Here is a 22,197-nt window from a genome sequence, read left to right as displayed (position 1 = left end):
TTGGGTGTTGACAGCCCCATAATATGTGCGTAAAAGCGGTTTTATGACATTTTTTCAACGATTTTAACAAATCTACAAAAGGTTCGGTTTCGGTTTCGGTTTCGGCCGAAACTAGAGCCAAAGCCGAACATTCGGTTTCGGTTTCGGTTTCGGCAAAAAAACATGTTTCGGTCGGACACTACTAATTAATCAACATAAAACCTCTTTAACCGTAATGGCATTTTGATTACGAAGAAAATAAAATGTCAAACTTGAGTGAGATACGAGTTTTCAAAAGTAACCAGACCGTGATGACAGTAATGACATTCAATTTGACACAGAATATCGGTAGTTTAGTATTCTAATTTTAGGGTGACCATGCATGTCGTAAAAAAATTAATAACTTTTTTTTTCAACACGACTAGTAAATTAACGTTAACCTCACTAATACTGATACGAAACAGTTGCTTATAATTAACGATATGCGCAGTGTTAGTCCTGCTCACGTCTCCTGAATCACCCTGTATAACCCAAGTTAACACAACCGTTATACAAGCGACGTAAAAGGGGCCCTGATGTAATCGATCACCCTATGTTGATCATTTTTTGATTATAAACCTTCAGTAATTTTGTGTAAGGTCGAATTTTAATTAACAACGCCGAAAAACAAGCGGATCTTATTAGAGTTCCGTACCCAAAAGGTAAAACGGGACCGGACCCTATTACTAAGACCCCACTGTCCGTCTGTCTGTCTGTCAACAGGCTGTATCTCATGAACCGTGATAGCTAGTATAGCGGCAACAGAAATACATCATCTGTGAAAATTTCAACTGCCTAGCTATCACCGTTCATGAGATACAGCCTGGTGACAGACGGACGGACGGACGGACAGCGGAGTCTTAGTAATAGGGTCCCGTTTATACCCTTTGGGTTCGGAATCCTAAAAACTGTCTCTGGGAGATATTCAAATTATAAATATTATAATTAATCTGGATCTGTACAGTTGCCGTCAGATATATCGGAGCGGCCAAGGTGCTCACACGCCTCTATTCTACTGTCGAGTAGTTAGAGTGCGTGTTCAGATATTTTTGAGCACCTCGACCCCTCAGATACATCTGATGGCTGCACCTAAAACGTCAACACAAGGTGTTAGAGTCAGACCAAGAAAAGTCTGCAGCGGATTTGATAGCCCACGCAGTGCAAGTGTTATTTTAAAAGTCACACTTCTATGAAATTATGACGTATAAATAACACTTACACTGCGTGGGCTATGAAATCCGCTGCAGATTTTGCTTGGTCCGACTCTATTTTAATAAACTGATTCGATTCTAGTCGTGGCGAATTCAAAACAGTCACACGGTAGCTCCTGCTACGATCAAATTGGTATCACATTTATGATACAAACAACCTCACTAATTTGTCAACACTCCACTTACAAAGTGAACTGGACTTTATCACTAGACTTTAAAGTCGAAATCACCATTTGATGTGGTTCTGAGGATATTGCAAACTTAGCTTGCAAAGCAAACACGACTTTAACGCTGTAAGATTAAGGTTAAAATTGGTACAATGTTTAAAGCCACATGGGATAACGATGTAGTCAACACATTGCTTATAATATAAAATGAACTCTAGCACTGTACGCTTAAAGTATAAATTATCACTTAAACGCGATGTAACTACGACGGAAACAGTCTCAAGGTAAAAGCGACTTTAGCACAGTACCCTTAAGGTTGAATTCACCACTTGATGTTGAGCGCGACGTCGGATTTTTCAACGGCGTGGTAGGAGGTGTGCAGCATCGCTCGCGCCTTGTCCGAGTCTCGCCCGTCTAGCCATTCAGTGTATAACCTGGAAGTATTAGTTATATTTTACCCCCCTTATTCATAAAACTTTACGGTGATGATTTAGGTAAATTATGTTTTATCCCTTTCTTACATAAGTCATTGACATAAGTCACAATAACAGATTTAGACAAACGATTCATAGCTAATTCCGGCCACTAACGCGTTTATGAAGAACTCCATACGTGTATATCTAAAAAAATAATGTATACGTCAATAAAAAATTGTGATTTACTCCAGTCTGAACGTAGATAGTAAGTATATTCATTTAGGCTGAGTTTCCATCAGAGATGTGTGAGGTTGCGTAGCGAACTTAGCGAAGGATGTGGTTACTGTTTGTTAATAACCAATAGAAAATTGTCGACTAGAACAGCACTGAGCGAGGATAAGTAAATGAAGAGATCCTATTGGTTCTTAACAACGCATCTACGCATCTTCGCACATCTCTGGCGGAAATGCAGCATTAGGGAAGTTTTGGGTAAGAGGATATTTGTTTCAGCAGATAAATTAATATAATATTTAAAACTTTCGCGTTTTGATAAATTAATGTTCTCAAATATCTTCAAAACGGATAGATCTCGCGGTTTTCTGTAAAGTAAAGGAATGCTCATTGCTCAACCTATCGTGAATAAAAAAGCTTGATTGTCGATCATTACCTCCGAACCAATTTGTTTTCAGCAGGGACGGAGACAGGCAGGCCCCGGTACAGCTTCTCGAGGTTGGCCACCAGCTCGCGGCCGCTCTCGCCCGCCACGGGCCGCACCTGAGCACCGCCGTTCAGGCAACCTGCCAATAATACATCGGGGGTAATATTGACAGAAATGCATGCTTGTACTTTTTTACATTGTTTCTTAGGTCACATTATACTGGTTTAGCGCCCAGCCACGAGATTAACCGTCCCTATACGCCCCTACAAGGAGAGTAGAAAAGACCGTTGCGGAGGTCTAATAGTCTATTCCCTATTTCACCCAGCTCAAGTTTGTTATCAATGTTATCATTTTCGTATAAATTAAGGACTAAAATAACTAAAAATATTTTTTTCACCACACCAGCTCGGAAAGGCTTACTTTGCACTTTAAAAACTGATAGCAAAGTTGCATTTTATTCACATGTGAGGCAAAGTAATCAAAGGCAAATATTGAGTTGTTTTCTTATGTTTGCTGGTAGAATTGACTTTTAAATGATGATTTTGGATGATAAATATGTAATAACATTTATTTGGATTTGATTTGGTTGAATTTTGTTTGATATTTTACATTTAATATTTGCTTCGGGTTGGTGTGGTGAATAATTTTGTGTCACTTGGGGGCAAATTTTGGAATCTTTCGCTTGCTCGGGTATCAATATTAGCACGAGCAGTTAAACAACAACTTTGCCCCCTTGTATAACAAATAACTATTACGTGTTTTTTGGGCTACTGTTCCTCAACCCACCAACGGAGCGGCTGCAGACGATCACGTATATACAGTTTTATCAGTATGCGGAATAGACATAAATCGACTGAGTCTTGATTTCAGCTACAATAAAAAAAGCGATGCTGCCGCATGTACCTGAAGGGCACGCCATGACCTCGACGTAGTGGTACGGCGACTTGCCGCGCTTCATCTTCTGAACCAGGTTTTGTATGTTACGGAACCCGTTGGCGATCGCGAACCGGAGGACCTCTACACCGTCCTTTTCGAGGGTCACTTCTCGAAAATCTGGGTTTCTGGAAGAAACAGTTTGCTATATTGTTCAATGAAGTGAAACAAGATATGTTATATGTAGTGGCGTAACTGCGCAAAAAGCCCTCGATTCGAGAACTATGCACGTGAGGTAACTAAGATGTATTGCTAAATTGTGGATCTCAAGGTTGATGGGCTCCAGTCCCATAAACTTTGCCAGTCTTAATAGACAAGCTAATGTGGTCTATGAAACTTATTGGCGTTATTGGATCAATCTACTGATACTGTTTTACTGTAATAATGCATTCTGTGTCAGGCGGTTGATTGAAAATTAGGATAAATTGATCTGACGTCTTAATTGAAAAAAAGACTGTGATTTTTAGGGTTCCGTACCCGAAGGGTTTTACCCTTTACGGGACCCTATTACTAAGACTCGTCTGTCTGTCACCAGCCTGTATCTCATGAACCGCGATAGCTAGACGGTTGAAATTTTCACAAATGATGTATTTCTGTTGCCGCTATAACAACAAATACTAAAAACAGAATAAAATAAATATTTAAGTGGGGCTCCCATACAAGAAACGTGATTTTATTTGCCGTTTTTTGCGTAATGGTACGGAACCCTTCGTGCGCGAGTCCGATAAGCACTTGGCCGGTTTTTTTTTAAATATCGGCGAATAGTGTCGAAGCATGTTTTATAAAAATCCAGATAGCATAGTGCAAGTAATGTAAATATGGGTCGCGATGGCTAGCTTGCGTCAGCGGGGTCAGCGTTTCACAATGTATCGTATACACGTCCATTGTTCGTAGGAACCGTCTGGAAATACGCGCAATGCAGCGGATACTCCTGACTCAGAGATGTGGCCAAAACACATCCCTGCATATATGCATATATGCAGGGGCCACATCTCTGAGTCAGGAGTATCATAAACGCTCTACTATTGGTGTTCGGAAATATTTTTTACAGTACATATGGTCCTATTTTCCCGCACTAGTGCGTAAAATAGCACTTTTCGTGCGATGTCAAAAGTTTAAAGGGCCATATGTACTGTAAAACGTTGTACGATACACGTGCGAATAGGTAGTTCGCAACTCGTGTCGATTTAAAACACTCCCTTCGGTCGTGTTTTAATTTATCGCCACTCGTTACGAATTTCCTCTTTTCCGCACTTGTATCGTAAATAACTATTTCCGACGTTTTCTTTTTGCCAAAATCATTTTCCAAAATAATTTCTTTATTAATTTTTTTGAAAAATACTTACTACACGTAAAAGCCAATTTAGTCAATAGGGTAGATTAGTCACACTTGGAAATTCGATACCTTTTAAAGATAGGTATCCGTGTGCTTAATGAAAAACGACCAGATTTCGTTTTTTTGCTATTTATGAAATAGACAAATTTCAACACATTTGCCATTTTTACTGCAGGGTGTTGGGCTTGGGCCCCAGTCCCAGTTAAGGTGGTTCGATTTTCATACAAAATTCAATTAGTTTTCATTAAGTAACTACACATTATTACTACATTTTTTTTCGCATTTATCTACTTTCGAGTATTCGTTTGAGCTAAATGAATAAAAAAACTTTGTCTCATACAGAAATCATGCAAAAATTATAGTTAATTTTTCATCAATTTTACATATGTGTGTGCCACAAATGTCGTGTACAGATACATTGCGACGTTGCCATTCCATTTCCGACGTTGCCGGGCCGACAGCGGCGCGTATTTTCAGTGCTGTCATGTTTGGTCCATTTTTGTTGACACTGCATGATACTTAATTGACCAAAGCGAGAATAAGTACCCGAAATTTGTCAGCTTAGCTAAGAACTATCATGGTGTGTTTTGCAAACAGTCGCTTTTTTGCTTACAAACGGAAGGTTCCCGGTTCGATCCTCAGTCATTGTATGCTGGGACATAACTTTTTGTATTTTTTTACATTATATTTCGTATTGTTTTATTATATGTTTTCATTTTATTTTACAATTACGTACTACTTTATTAGAGGCTGGGCAGTAAGGGATTGCTTTACTTGTAGAACTAACTGTTAGCGCTTTAAAAAAAAACTGATACTTGCCACTTACAAACCTGGACTTCCTTGGGTTCATTCTACCAAGAATCGACAGTATTCTCCATCCTAGCATAAAATCAATTTTAGGATCAAAAATGTTTCCCAGCCTGCGTGACGTAGCGGAAACTAAAACTTCTATACAAATATTTGGGACATAGGTTTTATATTAGCATCAGGATTCAACAAGAATAAGCTATTGATTCTGAGTTGGAAGAACCCAAAAAGATCATAATCTGTGAAAATCAGGTATTGAATATTTTTTTAGAAAACGTTGATAAAGTAATTTATTGATAGTTGAATATCTGGGGGAAGCGCTGGTGGCCTAGCGGAAAGAGCGTGCGACTTGCAATCCGGAGGTCGTGGGTTCTAACCCCGGCTCGTACCAATGATTTTTCGGAACTTTTGTACGAAATATACCTATTTACCAGTCGCTTTTCGGTGAAAGAAAACAATGTGAGGAAACCGGACTACTTAATCCCAATAAGGCCTAGTTTACTCTCTGGGTTGGAAGGTCAGGGCAGTCGCTTTCGTAAAAACTAGTGCCCACGCCAATTCTGGGATTAGTTGCCAAGCGGACCCCACGCAAGGAAGAAGAGATTGAATATCTGGGAGACCGACCAAAGCTCAGAAAACATAAAAACTCGAAAATGCGCGTTTTCTCACAGATCAGACCTAGCTAAGAGATCAAACCCCTTATAGCAAATTTCATCGAAATCGTTAGAGCCGTTTCCGATATCACCCAAGTATAAAAATAAGTATATATGTAATAATTGCTCGTTTAAAGGTAAGATAACACAAAAAGGACAAAAATAAACAAAAAGAAATTATACGTACTCGCACCAGTTTTGAACCCCAATCCTCTTGCACGTATTTCCACGAACATACCGCAACGCTATTGCAGCATAGTTACGTTGTGCGAAATTGTCTACTAGAAGGATCACGGAAACACTGTTTGCATGTGCGAGTAATAGTAGGAAAAAGCGTGACAGCAACACTCCGTCGTTTTTTAATGGTGGTTTTTGCACAATGACGTATTCAATGTTTATTTTAATAGTTCAATATTTCCTTAAAGAATGCGCTATTCATACTTTTAAGTATACAAATACCAAGACCATTCCACAAAAAAATAAAACCTGAAATTTTGCGAAAGTGGCGCCATCTAGCGAGGGTTCAGCTTTGAGTAACCTAGTCGAACCACCTAAACGCGACTGTGTGTTAAATTAGTAGTATAGTACTGATAATTAGAACCAACACACTGGAATTGAGACCACAACACACATTCAACACACAGTCCTACCCTAATACATTTTGTATTTTTCCAGTCAAATGGGGGCAAATGGGGCGTCGCCCCCAACTTGATTATTAAAGCTGTTTTGTTTTAAATCTCTACTAACCTCAAATTCCTATAAACCAGCTCCGCCTTAGTCTCTCCAAACAGCTGTTCAGCGGCGTACAAGAAGATGTGGTCCGCTAGGCCCCCCGAGCCGGTGCCGACGTGTCCGCGGAGCCCCGCGCCGGGCGGCTCCCCCCACGGCCAGTCCAGCGGCGACAGCGGCGCGTCTCCGAGCTCGGTGGGACCCAACATCTGTTCCAACTCGACTGTTGAATGTTTAATATTTTAATTAAGGAATAACGAGGATTTGAAGGTCTGGCAAACCGATTTGTCAGTAAAAATAACGAGGATTTTAAGGTTTGGCAAACCGATTTGTCGGTAGAAAATGGCGGCAAATTTAAATAATGTTGGCGAGAAGGTTCGATTGCCCAAATTGGCATATTTATTTTGAATTTGTCACCTTTTTCATCTGATAATTGGTTTTCCAGACTATAATTATCTCGCCATTAAGAGAGCGATGGTGAACACACTGGTAAAAAAACTATAGAGATGAGAATTCTGTGTATAAAATGACACTAACAATGTCATGTTCATTTCATTTCATTACACACGTCATATTTTTGTGTTCGTGGCCGCTCTCCAAATGGCGAGACCTGATATAGAAACAGCACCAAAGGATTACTTTTTACCCGACTACGGCAACGCAAAAGGAGGGTTATGATTTTGACCGGTATGTATGTGGGTTCCCTCATAATAATACATATAATTATGTTAAATAAAATTGTTATCGTTTATGAGTACACTTTATAAATTGGTAAGTATGTAATAAAATAATATTTTTGATTTGTAATAGGGACCGTGGGTGTTGAAGTAGTTCACCTGTGACCTAAATTAAAAACTTAAACTTAATCCATAGGCACGTATTGCTCCCTACTGTTCACGAGTGAGCTCGTGGTTGTTGAGGGGACTTGGTGGTACATATGTACTCACACCACTCACTCGTTAGACCATAACTAATACAAGTCACTTACTAGCAGTAATAACACAGTCGACGTCGTGGCAGTTGGTGAGGTCGCTATAGAAGTCCTCCCTCGACGCCTCCAGCTTCTTGTCGTAGCACGGCATCACCGTGACGTGGTACACCTCGCCGGGGCCCACCTCGCGGCGCGACGCGAGCAGTTGCTTCACGAGCGAGCCCATGGTCTGTTGAGGGGACTTGGTGGTCGAGATGTGGGGGAGGATGAAGGAGCCGTGGGTCTTTTCGGCGTAGCATACCCAGCCTGTGGGAGAAAAAAGTAATTGTTTATAACTTGATTTGGTTAACTGTAGTTCTGTTTCTGTACAAGTGGTGTCACAGTTTTAGTGACCTACAATCTTAGACCTATGTTTACGAAGGTTACCAGTTACCACTTATTAAAGCTTTTTCACTTGGGTTTAGAGATGGGTCGCGGGTATTTACCCAATTTACCCACCCAGGTAAATACCCGGTAAATACCCATCTACCCGGTATTTACCCGTATCTACCCAAATGGACGGGTAGATTCATTTCTTGATGCACATGTCGATTTGTGTTAAAGTGGAGATATAAACCGAGTTAATGGTTGTAATTATTGTGTGTTATTTAAAAATAAATGGTTTAGTGAAACTTGCAGTTGTAACTAAGGAATTTTTAGTACAATTTTGATAAATATTAAAAAAAGGCCGTCATAAGAGTATTTTTTTAGATTCGAGTAAATTATCGTACTTATACGTTGATAATACACATTCCAACTGCGGTCGGCGGGGGGTGTGGTTGGGGGGAGGGGGGTAGAAGTGAACTTTTTCATATTTCTTGGAATCTGTCATTAATATCGAAAAGTGTTGTATGTACAAACTAAAGTAGACATAATTTTCTACAAAAAAGGTTATATACATTTTTGTCCTAAAACTAACTGTATTTGACTTATGAGCTTCCCAAGTTGTGATACGGCACAATTTTTTTTTATTATCATTTATAAGTAGTCTTTATTTTCATCTTTTTAATGTATATTAAAAGCGTTTTAAAACATTTCCGGAAGCCAGGGAATGATTTTACACGATTTTCATAATTGTACTGATATGTTAAAATCGAACTTCATCTCATAGCAACCTTTTCATACTTAGTTTGAACATACATTTTATGTAACATTATAAAAAAGTACTTAAATTAATCTTATTTATACTCAAATACCATTTAACAATTCAAATTTAGAAGAAAAACGAAAATACCCGCGTATTTACCCGCGGGTAGGTAAATATCGGGTATTTACCCGCGGGTAGGTAAATATCGGGTATTTACCGGGTAAATACCCGCTCTCGGGTATTTACCCGGGTAGTTACCCATCTCTACTTGGGTTGTAGAGAGCAACTTTACACGATTATCCTGATTTTTACATCAACGAGAATGCGTGCCTTGCTGGAAGCAAACGCACGCGCGGCATCGATCGCACCGCCGAGGCACGTCTTTACACATCGAGCTTTTTATTTACATAAATCGGGTAACAGACTTACATACTCGTATGTGCACCAAATTTCAACTTAATCTCGCAGTTATTTTATTCACATGAATCTCTCGTCATCTGTATGCTCCAGTTAGATGATAATTGATCTTTGCCTACAATTTAATGTGTGTGGTTCATATTTATACCTGGGCAGGAGCTAGCGAGCATGGGTAGATGGCGCGCCGTGGGCTCGTGCTGCTGGTTCTGGTACCGCTGGAGGAACTCCTGCTGCGCTTCTAACAGCACCAGGTCCTCTGCCACCGTCATGTCTAAGACTAGGTCTGCACCTAGCTTCTTGAAGTAACCTGCAAAACGATCTCAGTAAAATACAAGACTGAAGTGATCCCATAAGAGCACCGCAAACAGTTTTGTGCAATGCTCTAAAAAATTTGAAATTCAATACAAGATTTGAACTGGCGCACTCGCGATTTCGTAATTGCGGCCTTTGGGATTGTGATTTTGTGGCTTATTGTTAGTACAAAATCTCAGTCAGATAATTCTCCAAAACTCCATTTCTAAAACTACTACACATCAGATAAATTTGCCAGGGTTATGTTGATAATGTTTTACCACTGCAAATCAGGAAACATAAATAACCTGCTAATCTGCTAGCCGCCTCCTCGGGCTCCAATTTGTAACGCGCTGCGAGCGACAGCACGGGTTGCGGCGACAAGGAGATCACGATCACGCTCACGTCTTGGGTCACACCTTTGCTGTCTGTGTGTTTGCGCTCTGAGAACACCCTGAAATACATAGTTCATTAGACTGAGTTCTTACCTGCCAGTTCTCTGGTTGGTGGAGTATGCTGCATACAGTCAATACAATGTTGCATTGTATGGGAAGGTGAAAACACTATTTTACTTTGTTACATTGTATGTATGTGTTTACCACTAGATATGTCTGGCAGGTGTTATATTATACATTGGATTTTCTATTTTACTATAACAATCATAAAGTCTACCATTGGTGACAAGCTCGTAGTACTGATTTTATCCTGATGGTTTTAAGGGAGAAAATCTAATGAATCATGTTTATTTTACCTCTATATTCATTGGAATTCAAAAACAACATATCATTGAAAGTATAACTAAGCAAGATAAAACAGTAACTTAGTTCATTTGCATTAAAATAATGGCCACTTTAATAACACATAATGCAGAGGTCTGCAACAAGCGGCCCGCGAGCATTCCTGGCTATTTTGTGTGTAATATTGATAACCGACAAATGTCTGATAAAGGCATCAATATTAACAAAGTGCGGCCCGTGTCAACTTCGTTAACTATAATGTGGCCCTTGGCTGCTAAAAGGTTGCCGACCGCTGTACTAGTTCATTTGTGTATATATCACTTATAGAAATATTAATTAAACATGAGTTGGAGTCAAGAATTTTTTATTGTATTCTACAGTCTACACACTTGTTTGGGAACCTTAATTTATTAAAAGTGTACTCACTTTAGCAACTCCTCCTGACTCTGCCGTGTGACTAATACACTCTCTGCTGAAGTGATGCATCCGCTGCAGGCAAGACAGTCAGCCAACGTGATCTCCACCTTTTGAAGCTTCTGCTCCCTCCCTTCACTGATATCAAAGTATCCATCGGCGCCTATCTTGATTTTGGCACCAGTTTTGGTTTTTGGCTTCTCAATCTTTACTGGTTTTATGCATTCCTGGTGAAAAATGAAAACTTTTGGTAATATTTTAACAGTAAGGCGAAAGCTGATATTTAATAAATTTAATATCTTTGCAAACGTTATATCTGCTAAGGTGTGTAGGAAAAATTAAAACAGGTGTTTCAGTTTGGTTCAGTGTGTATAATTTACTTAATTACCTATCACATCAAAAATGAAATATGTTGCAACTATGAACCTAATAAATTTTTAAATATCATAAGTTATCTTGTTGGAATTATAGTCGACTAACGATGACTGGTTTTTTTAGTTCTATTTAGTCCCAAACTAAAACTTTATTGTTGATCTTTATTTAAAAATTTCAATCATAAATTAAATGAAACTGCGGGTCCTGTGTGTCAAACTGTCTGCAGGTATAATACTGTAATTAAAAAAGTTGGTACAACATACTAGCTCTTAATAATAAAGCTCCAAGGTGAGTAAAAAACATTGAAAAAGGAAGTTATAGGTTACCTGCGACGGAGTAATGAAATCGTCTAGATCGGTGAGCTGGAGGGCACCACTGAAGCGAGACGCCATTTCTTAGTACTGCTTAGGAGTTTAGATTGTTTCCTGAATAGCCTAATAATCACTTTACATAATATTTTGTACTGTTTTGCATACAGACATTACAGACAGACAGTTCCAATAACGCAATCCATCACATTTCAAACTGACACTTCTGACAGTGATAGGCTGTCAGATGTTATTATGAAAATTCCATAACTATTATGTTTTGGCAGTTTTAAAATGAGCTCGAACAGCGTTCACCGGAAGTAATTTAAATGCGGATACGGAAATGACACATTAACCGCCAAATTCAAATATTACCGCGGAAATATTTATATTAAAGCGGAAAATTTTAAAAATGTAGGCGCGGTTAAAAACGGTTTTCATACCATAGAAAAATTTATTTTCGCGTCTTTTTCTACTGACAAAGTGGTTTGACAGAATATATTTAATATTTTTCTATTTTGTACCCATTTCAATGAAATCTAGTAGACAAAAATTAAATCACATGATCTTTGAATGAGAGCAATATACGAACTTCATTACGAATGAACTTGGTCCACGACAGGCTGGCCGCATCCGCGTCGGTGAGAAAAATCAATCGCGCGATTCCCGCCTCCGTCGGTCGTCAAGGCAACGCGTAAACAGTGGGGAGACGCGAGCCGATTCACTCGTCTGTGCATTTTGTTCGTTGTATTGTGGCTTTTGTGAATCTTGGAGATGGCGGACGAAGCAGCCCCCGGAGCGCCAGTGGAGAAGATTGTGCACACGTACCCGCTGATTCGAGTAAGTTTTATCTATTGTTGTTGTTTATGTTGTCATTCAGGACCTGCTTCTAGATGTAAATGATGTAATGTAATTGAGGCTTTATTGCGACGAATTAAGAGTGGTTTTCGATTGACAGAAGTTCTTATGTAAATACGGTGCAGGCGCCAAGATGTCTTCATTTTCAAGCACCAGGGCTATAACCGCGAAAATCGAAGTTCGCAAATTGCGGGCATTTTTTCCTGTCACTCTAATTACGCCTTCATTGGAGTAAAAGAGAAAGATCCCCGCAATTTGCGAATTTCGGTTTTCGCGGTAGCCCCTCAGCGTAGATTAGTAGGTCACTGTGGTTTTATAATGAGGGCAATTGTCAATTCCGATTTGAGTCCTCTCTCTAAATCTAAGCTCTGGATTTGGATTTTGATTTAACGGTTAAGATTTAAAAAAATACACGACATCGCATCCCAAAAGTCTAAAAATTCTGTATAAGAAGAAAATAAAAAGGTGTTAAATGTTATAGCAGGTGGTCATTTTTTCCATATCTACATAAGTAATAAAGGGTTAAATAGTAGTGATTGAGAGTTGTTATTCACGTACCTAGCTTTAGTCATGCTTTTGCACGGCTTCAGGTGAAGAATGTGGTGGGTTCTTAATATTCTAATAGTAGTAGAGTTTCCTATACTTAAGAACAAGATATTGAGTTTCCAGAACTTAGTGATTCCAGAGCTTTTTGATCAAACGTTGTAAGGTCACCAAGAGGAGAGGACATAATTTAATAAAAAAACATTTACCAGGCCGGAGTTTATTAAGCTACATATTTGGACGAAATGTGTTAAGCTCGACCCAATATGATACCCACATCAATTAATTTTTAAGAGAGGGAACGTTTCATTTAATCGCACTAGCTGACTGACACTACACTAACATAGTACGTGCCACTTCTACCAGTTCTACCACTAACAAAATAAAATCCCAATGGTATTTCACCATCAGCACGCTCCAAGACCGTTTAACTTAAAGCCCGTGATATATAGCTTCATCTAAATCTAAATTCTACAAAGACACGTACGCGAAGCAACCATTCATCCAGACATTTATAGAACGCTATGGACGGCGTCCGACATCTATCGAAACTACTCAGAGGTTTCTTACGGCTGCAAAAACAAACAATATAAAACAAACTTTACTTTACCGTTAGAAAAATTAAATAATCAAACAATCGTTAACGATTTAATACGAGTTTCATTCATCTTTGAGACGACGATAACGACGGAAAAGTTTAGTTTGTAAAGCGGAACGTAATTGTTTAAGCATTGCCTAAGATTTGTTGGAAAATATGCGTGTCAGTCCAAATATTTGGATCTGCGTGTGGCATCGGTAAATAACGCGGTTTCCGCTTTTCTAACTTGATCGTTTGTTTATTTTAGCTGATGTATGTTGAGCGTAAACCATGTGAGGTAGATGCGAAGCTAGTACGTCACATTATATGCTCTCGTTTTTCATAATTCGGTAAAACCGATGAGGTCTAAAACCAGAGATTGTGGTTTTTAAACCCCGGCTCGCACCGTCGCACTATTATTTGAGTAGGTAGCTCGGATCTTAAGTGCGTCCAAATCGTGAAAAAAATATCGTTAGGAAGCGCATAATAACAAAATCCGCAATGCGCTAGCTAGTGTGATGAAGTCTAAAACCCAAACCTGAAACCTTGTGCCCACAGCAGTGGAACGCATTTTAATTTGTCACGATGATAAACACTTCTTCTGATCAAAATTGTTAAGCATTTCTTTCATGCGGCCACCGCCGGAGAAGCAACTGACGCAACACTGTCAACTCCTCATAATAACTATACAGTACAGTGTAGTTGTAGGTATACTTACTGTCAATAGCATAAATAGAAAAGAAACGGTGATTTAGCAGCGAATGATTGACGGCGGAACGGCGTAACGTGATACGTCACGGTTCCGCGCCGGGTTTGTTTTCCCTCGTAGATCTATGTGGACGGTAGACAAGGTACTTAGCTTAAACTGGACATTAGAGATACCGTTTGTGTCTTGGATATGTCGCTGTCTTTTATCTATAACTCGCGGAAGATTATAGTGAAACCCAGAAGAGGAATTTTAGTGAAACCCACAGCTTGTCCTATGTCCCATCCCATAGCCATACCTCAGTGCGGCGAAAGAGATCCCATCGCGCTTCCACAGTTCGTCTGACTGCAGTAAATAGAACCTGTTGTCCTGTGTTCTATAAGTTGTTAAGTCTGCACTGTGAGTCTCCGTTTATCCAACTGTTACCCTCCCACACGTTAAAAAACATCCCAAATCATCAACCTATTGGCAACATTCAAAATATCTGTCAATAGATTACGTAGTCCTAATTATTAATGAACGGTATTTTGGACTACGTAATTAATGATATTAAACAGATAAGGCACTGCGAATACGCGTAGGTAGGGTAGGTATAATAAAGAGGTACCTAGATAGATGACCATGCTGTCCGCCTCTATCTGATCCATCTATCTATAGATTTACTCAACTACATCTTAGTAGATACCTATAGAGGCCTCTCAAATCTCATCAACTGGACTTCTCATTTGTTCGAAATTCAATATTCACCTTCGTGTGTCTCTCATAAAAAATCAAAAACTTTTGAATGTTAATTTGACAAAAAACATATTGAATCGGTTCATCACGAAGGCATTATTAGGTACCTATTAATTTTATATTGACCCGAGATTCATGTTGCGAAATTCTTAGAACATCTACTACAGCTCTTTTTATTGCTTTCTTTGGAGTTTTTAATGATTTCGGCTAGGTTGTCGGAGGTTGTTGGTTACGTGACGCTATTTTTTAGGGTTCCGTACCCAAAGGGTAAAAACGGGACCCTATTACTAAGACTCCACTGTCCGTCTGTCTGTCTGTTACCAGGCTGTATCTCATGAACCGTGATATTATTTCTGTTGCCGCTTTATAGCGCTTTGTTATCAACAAATACTAAAAAGGGAGAACCTCGGTGGGCGAGTCCGACTCGCACTTGTCCGGTTTTTATCAATCAATCAATCAAAGCATTTATTTTCAGGCTACTAAGGCCCATAGATACATACCTTACAAAGTAACATATATATACAATAATAAAAACTTAAATACTAAAAAATCATTTTCGTGACGCAGTTTTCTGTTGCGGCGTCACATGCTCTGGTGTAGGATTCGGCAGATTCCCACGGAACCGCCGAAATATCACACCCTTCGGCCAGAAGTCCGTGCTCGCGATGGCTTCCAGCAAAGGCCGCGGCACGCGCACCACAAACGAGCTGAAGTGCACGTAATGTCGCGATCGCAGCTGGAACACTTTCAACTCGTAACGGGTCTTCTTGCGAAGATATTCCACCACATCGTCTGCCGTGGCGGAAACATGCAGGCGCGATACGTATAGCGCCGTATTCGGCGTGGCAGCCCTAAACACATATATATGCTACATATAGGTATTATTAGGTACCTATTACATAACTATATACCATGGTATAATAATATACTCCGCCTGGTACTCTATTCCGAGATTCGCGTATGACCTAACTGACACGGGCCTACGTCATCATGCTGTTTACAGGTTCTCAAACTTTAAAATGTGGGAGAATTTTAACCAACGGTGAAAATTATTTTAACGGCATTTGTAGAAACAGTAAAATAAAACAAATCTAATGTATTAAATTAAACTTTATTTATCTATACAAGACAAACGTTTGAAAAACTAATTCACAGTTACACATTAATTACCAAGCTTACGACGTGAAAAGTTTGGAAAACACTGCGACTGCTGACACTGAGCGAGAAGGAAATAACAATTAACACGCGTTCGACAAGGATGACGGTCAGGGCATGAAGTTATCTAGATCCGAATTGTCAAATGTGACAGCGCTATCCTGTGTTGCCAGTAATGTAAACAGAATTACCCCGAACGTCTGAAATTTCATTCGTGAATCGGAAGATATTGCTAACGAATAATTAAAAATGACGTGTTATTGTAAAATTTAAGATAAAATACATATAAATGAAAATTATAATATTATAAAGAAATATTTTAACTTATTAACCATAGGTATAATGTACCCATGTAACATGTTATGTTGAAATAAAGTGGCAATGTTATTGTGACGTAGGCCCGTGTCACTCTGGGAATAGAAGACCAGCCCTAGTAGCACGGTCGCATTTTTATCATTTGTCACCATGCCTGTCACGTTCTAACAACAAGTATGTAAGTGCGAAAGTGACGGGCATAGTGATAGTCGATAAAAATGGAACCATGCTGAGCCCGCATGTTTTATTAGACTATGCTATATACAGCTCCACTCCACCACCCTAGCCGACGAGTGTGAAGTTTCTTGAGAGGATCACAAACAACCGACCATCAGTGGCCTATTTTATAAAGCTACAAGTTACAATTTACAAGCGGAAGTCTCGTTCTAACACATAGGGTTAGAAAGAGACTTCCGCTTGTAAATTGTAACTTGTAGCTTTATAAAATAGGCCACAGGGCGTGTTTATGATTATAAACATCATACTTATTTTGTTCCGATAATTGACCTCAATCTATTATCAAACTGCACTCGGGACTTAAAATCGCGTATTTAAGTTTTAAAATTTACCTCCGACGTTTCGAGGACGGCGTTGTCCCCATGGTCTCGGAGAAGACTGGCTCAAGTTGACATCATGCAACCATGGTATAATAATATACTCCGCCTGGTACTCCATTCCGAGATTCGCGTATGACCTAACTGACACGCGCCTACGTCATCATGCTGTTTACAGGTTCTCAAACTTTGAAATGTGGGAGAATTTTAACCAACGGTGAAAATTATTTTAACGGCATTAATTTTAAGTTATTCATGTAGAAACATAGTAAAATAAAACAAATCTAATGTATTAAATTAAACTTTATTTATCTATACAAGACAAACGTTTAAAAAACTAATTCACAGTTACACATTAATTACCAAGCTTACGACGTGAAAAGTTTGGAAAACACTGCGACTGCTGACACTGAGCGAGAAGGAAATAACAATTAACACGCGTTCGACAAGGATGACGGTCAGGGCATGAAGTTATCTAGATCCGAATTGTCAAATGTGCACAGCGCTATCCTGTGTTGCCAGTAGTATAAACAGAATTACCCGAAAGTCTGAAATTTCTGTCGTGAATCGGAAGATATTGCTAACGAGTAATTAAAAATGACGTGTTATTGTAAAATTTAAGCTAAAATACATATAAATGAAAATTATAAAATTATAAAGAAATATTTTAACTTATTAACCATAGGTATAATGTACCCATGTAACATGTTATGTTGAAATAAAGTGGCAATGTTATTGTGACGTAGGCCCGTGTCACTCTGGGAATGGAAGACCATGTTTTATTAGACCATGACATCAACATCTTCTAGCCGCGCGAGTTTTTCGAACTACCCGCACTTGGTCTTGTTTATCAGTTTGAACGTTTTGCGCACTAGGGATGTTACTCCAGTCTGTCGACACACAACACTAACGATATTCGATTTATCGACTGCCGATATTCGTTTCCGCTTACATTTACTAATGACTGGATTCCATGTGGATGAGATCTTAAAACCCTCGTCCCGATTAAAATTGCAATGTTTTTACCTCCATGGAATCCAGTCATTAGTAAATGTAAGCGGAAACGAATATCGGCAGTCGATAAATCGAATATCGTTAGTGTTGTGTGTCGACAGAGTTAACATCCCTAGTGAGCAAAACGTTCAAACTGATAAACAAGACCAAGTGCGGGTAGTTCGAAAAACTCGCGCGGCTAGAAGATGTTGATGTCAACTTGAGCTAGTCTTCTCCGAGACCATGGGGACAACGCCGTCCTCGAAACGTCGGAGATAAATTTTAAAACTTAAATACGCGATTTAAGTCCCGAGTGCAGTTTGATAATGTTTAATAATCGTGAAAGTTTAAATCAGTGACCTCAATCTACTTAACGGCTGTTTTGCCACTTTTTGCTCGGGGTAGAGATAAAGTAAACTTCCATCAAAAACCATCAGTAATTTTTCCTAATAGTTTTCCATTTTCCCAGCACACGGACATGAGCGAAGAGATGCGGGTAGAGGCTCTCGAGCTGTCCGTAACGGCTTGCGAGAAGCACGCCAACAACAACGAGCTGGCGGCCCGCATGGTGAAAGAGACCATGGACAAGAAGTTCGGCCCCTCCTTCCACGTGGTGGTGGGCGAGAGCTACGGCTTCGAGATCACGTACGAGTGTACCACCATCTGCTATATTTACTTTGGGGGGAACCAGGCGATTATGATGTGGAAGTGCTCTTAGGACTGGAATTTAACGATACAAGGTCCGCGCAAGTAGTCTGAGGAATTGAGAAAGTGGAGTTGCATCGAAGGGCTTGGCGGGGGTGTCAACAAACAGGTCTACCTAAGCCTCAGTGGTGAGCATCCAAGCGCAGCGTGCACTGAGAGAAAAATCATCACCAGGAATTAATAAACAGTTCTGTACTGGGGAAAAAAATGAAGTTTTAGTAGTAATCATGGAAGTTTCACTATTTCTGTAAAATTTATTTATTTCTACAAACAGCTCAGTAATACTAAATCTAATTTCAGCAAACAGACTTTAGTAAATGGAGCATTAAACAAAGTTCAGTATTTGTTACAATCCATTTTTATTACTACTAAAATTCTCCGATTTTTACTAGTAAAGTTTGTGATTTTTGGAAAAAAGCATCTGTGATTTCAAGTTATGATTTTAGTAAATGTCTCACTTACATAGTTTTGTAATATCTAAAAAACGAGTTCGCGGGAATAACATTACCCCATTTAAAATAACAATTCAGTTGTTACTATAGCGACATTACAAAGTTTACTGGTATTTAGTAGATAGACTTGTTGTGTTTATGTTCATTGTTGTACCAATCACTAAACGAGTTTTGTAATACCAACACAGCGAAACGAATGTTAGTGATTTTAGTAAAATTTACTACTTGCTACGTTCATTTGGTTAGAGTTAGTATTGTGTCGGATGTCGGGCGGGCGTGTCTCGTGTCTTCTTTGTTTAAAACATACTTAAGTTAAATAATAAATTTAGGATATATTGTGGGCCATGGACATATTAACCCGCGACCTACTGTGTAGTTGGGGTCTACAGGAATATATTGTTCTGCAACTTCGAGCTAGCTGTTGTTATTCTAGTGATAATGACATCATAGGTAAATCTAAACTGTTTGCAATTCCAACCTCCCTAGCACAGGTGCGTCGCGAGAGCATGTTGCGCGCGTAATAACTACTAGTCTCTTTCTGACTGTATGAATAAGAAAGGAATGGGTAGAATATCTCGACAGGCTTTTATAGTGCCTCTTTAGTAAGTACAGAGATATACTACCAAATGCTTTTTTATTCATACAGACAGAAATAGAGACGGGTAGCTACCACGCGCGCGACATGCTTTCGCGGCGCCCGTTTGCTAGGGGCGGAGGAATTGCAAACAGTTTAGTTTTTACCTGTGACGTCATTCTCTCGAATAACAACAGCTAGCTTGGAATCGCAGTACAGTTTAGTAAAACCTATGACGTCATCGTCTCCGATATTGCTAAAGCACGCTTAGAATTACAAAACGGTTAGTTTTCACCCATGACGTCCTCACCTCCGATATTGCTAAAGCACCTCTCGGAATAACAAAACCAAATTTCTGAAATTACTCTAGCATACTTCAAATTACAAATATAGAAGTTGTATTTCCTACTAAATGGAAATTGCAAAAGTCGATTTGTTCCTATTAGTTGACTCTCCTTGTCCCCGGATTAAGTTTTATTTTTGTAATTCTAAGTGTGTTTTTGTTAGTTTTTTGTCTCAGTGTGGCGTTGAAGTTTCCAAAGTATAATAGCGTGCACTCACGTCATATTTACTTTTGCATTCGTTTAACATGAACCCTACGCCCCAAACCTCGCTCGAACGTGCATTCAGTTTGCACGCTTATATGATTCCTTGGATTTCGTGCGCGAACTGTAACATCCAGTATACAATAAGGTGTCTAAGTATAGAGCAGTGCGTCAGACAGGTTTTGTTCTTAATTGTAGGTTATTATACTTTTTAAGACAATTAGCCTAAAAAGCGGCAATTGCAAACGCTGACGCACTGACATTAAAATATATTACTACTTCTTTTGTGAGAATATGTTTAACGTACCTACAGCATAAAGAATGGCATTACGTCGGAGTTAATGTTAACCAGCAAACAAAATGTAATGTTAAGCTGTCTAAAAGGAACAAAGATATTTTCTGTAACTATACTTACTTATCTTTAGTTGTACCTTTGATTACCTCGAAGTAGCGTTAAAGGCTATTATAGTAATGCCTCGAGACGAAATGTCTGGAACGCCGATGCATTCGTATGTAAATCCGTACCCCTACAAACACGAGTAGCCTTTATTAGCATAAGCCTGGGTAAATGACTTTTAAAATTGTTTTCTCTTAGTTATTTCTGTGGGACACGCGCTGAATACCGCATACAAATTTGTTGTTGACAGAACACGTTATATTTTTTAAACAAGCTTGAAAAATCTCAACCGATCACGCAAATTGATACCTATTTAGTAGTTCTAAACGAATCTATATATTATCGAAAATTCGAAACCCAATCAACGATTGGCTCAGTTGTGACTTTGATATAAAATAGGCCGATGACTGGTACTTCTCAGTGCCAAATTACGTAGTTTACCCTACATGGGTACTTCACTTCGTATTCGTACCTTTGTCACAGTGACTACCAATAATAAAGCCGCTAAGGGATCTCATAATTATGATTGTCACTGTGATAGAGTACGTAAATTCCATTTATTTTATAAATTCCATTTTATTTTAAATTCCACATTTAAAGAAATCTACCTACCTACTTTCGTAAAGTTCTGCGCCAGAGGGGCACTACATACTACATATTATTATGCTAATAATCTAATTATTTTGAGATTTTTCCTTGCTCTATCTCTTTAAACCCCATTTATTTGAGGCATCCATCAATCACATTACGGCATCCAATTTGCTTGCCTTACATGTAGATCTTAGGTAGGTACAATGAACACGATAAAAAACTCTAAAAAAATCTAAAAACTGGCTCTAAAAAAATAGCAAAATTAATATTATTTTAGAGCCAGATGAGTGTGCCATGTCATAGGTCATATTTGGGCGTTGGGTTGTACAAGAGCAATATATTAATGCAAATAACAGTGCTTAAGCAAATATTTGCATGAACTGATTTAATACTTAATTAAATACTACAATTATTATATTGCATTACTCTATGTACTTACGCAATGATGTAGGCAGTAAATAAATTATACACGCTCACCATTACCTATGATATGAGATCATCCAAATTAAGATAATGCCAAATGCACATAAGTTGCCCAATACCTACAATCAGTAACGAATGTATTCTGATAATCCTTTTAGCATCGTGCGTAATATTTTGTTTCCATGCATTTGGACGATGTCGAGCCTTGTTTATACTTATAATAGGGACAAAATTCAATTGAAGTATTTTCTTGAGGTAGAGCAAGGAACAGATTTGATGAATGCTAGCAAACTTCGTAATTATTGCAAACCATTATTGTAATAGCTTTATAACCATCGAGCGACCTTGTGAGATCTGTCCAAGAACCGTGGGCAGCGCAGTGTTTCCCATGACTTACCTAAACAATCACCGAACGCACCAGAATAGGAGCGACCTTGAAAGACAAGACATTTATACAGAATAGGAGAATATTCTTACACTGGACGTCTTAAGACGATTCGTTTGGAGCTATGAGAATATTCCTCCAGTTTCCATTGTCCATTGAGTC

At 38.9% G+C, this 22,197-nt stretch overlaps 2 protein-coding genes across 2 annotated transcripts; one reads left to right on the top strand and one right to left on the bottom strand.

Moving 5' to 3' along the window:
• Positions 1–1,290: 1,290 nt before the first annotated feature.
• LOC134792656 (probable cytosolic Fe-S cluster assembly factor GI11683) lies at positions 1,291–11,699 on the bottom strand. Its single transcript, XM_063763916.1, has 9 exons — positions 11,546–11,699; positions 10,857–11,071; positions 10,002–10,147; positions 9,551–9,709; positions 7,917–8,165; positions 6,947–7,151; positions 3,374–3,531; positions 2,480–2,609; positions 1,291–1,830 (listed from the first exon to the last, which is right to left on the bottom strand). Exons 1-9 carry the CDS (start codon positions 11,609–11,611, stop codon positions 1,719–1,721), a joined length of 1,440 nt encoding a protein of 479 aa, XP_063619986.1. The 5' UTR covers positions 11,612–11,699; the 3' UTR covers positions 1,291–1,718.
• Positions 11,700–12,152: 453 nt separating this feature from the next.
• Positions 12,153–18,720, top strand: LOC134793195 (dynein axonemal light chain 4). Its single transcript, XM_063764776.1, has 2 exons — positions 12,153–12,367; positions 18,433–18,720. The coding sequence occupies exons 1-2, from the start codon at positions 12,302–12,304 to the stop codon at positions 18,679–18,681; spliced, it is 315 nt and encodes a 104-aa protein (XP_063620846.1). The 5' UTR covers positions 12,153–12,301; the 3' UTR covers positions 18,682–18,720.
• The last annotated feature ends 3,477 nt before the right edge of the window (positions 18,721–22,197 follow it).

Source organism: Cydia splendana, chromosome 8 (genome assembly GCF_910591565.1).
Source record: "Cydia splendana chromosome 8, ilCydSple1.2, whole genome shotgun sequence".
NCBI classification, from domain to species: Eukaryota; Metazoa; Arthropoda; class Insecta; order Lepidoptera; family Tortricidae; genus Cydia; species Cydia splendana.
Note: the sequence above shows the minus strand (reverse complement) of the source record. Positions and strands in the feature narration are given on the sequence as shown.

Excerpts from the sequence above, each read along its gene's own strand:
- LOC134792656 (XM_063763916.1), bottom strand. The coding sequence starts at position 11,611 with ATGGCGTCTCGCTTCAGTGGTGCCCTCCAGCTCACCGATCTAGACGAT. Across the intron at positions 10,148-10,856 it reads AGTCAGGAGGAGTTGCTAAA|GGTGTTCTCAGAGCGCAAAC; the intron begins GTGAGTACACTT and ends TATGTATTTCAG. Across the intron at positions 8,166-9,550 it reads GCTCGCTAGCTCCTGCCCAG|GCTGGGTATGCTACGCCGAA; the intron begins GTATAAATATGA and ends TTTCTCCCACAG.
- LOC134793195 (XM_063764776.1), top strand. The coding sequence starts at position 12,302 with ATGGCGGACGAAGCAGCCCCCGGAGCGCCAGTGGAGAAGATTGTGCAC. Across the intron at positions 12,368-18,432 it reads ACACGTACCCGCTGATTCGA|CACACGGACATGAGCGAAGA; the intron begins GTAAGTTTTATC and ends CCATTTTCCCAG.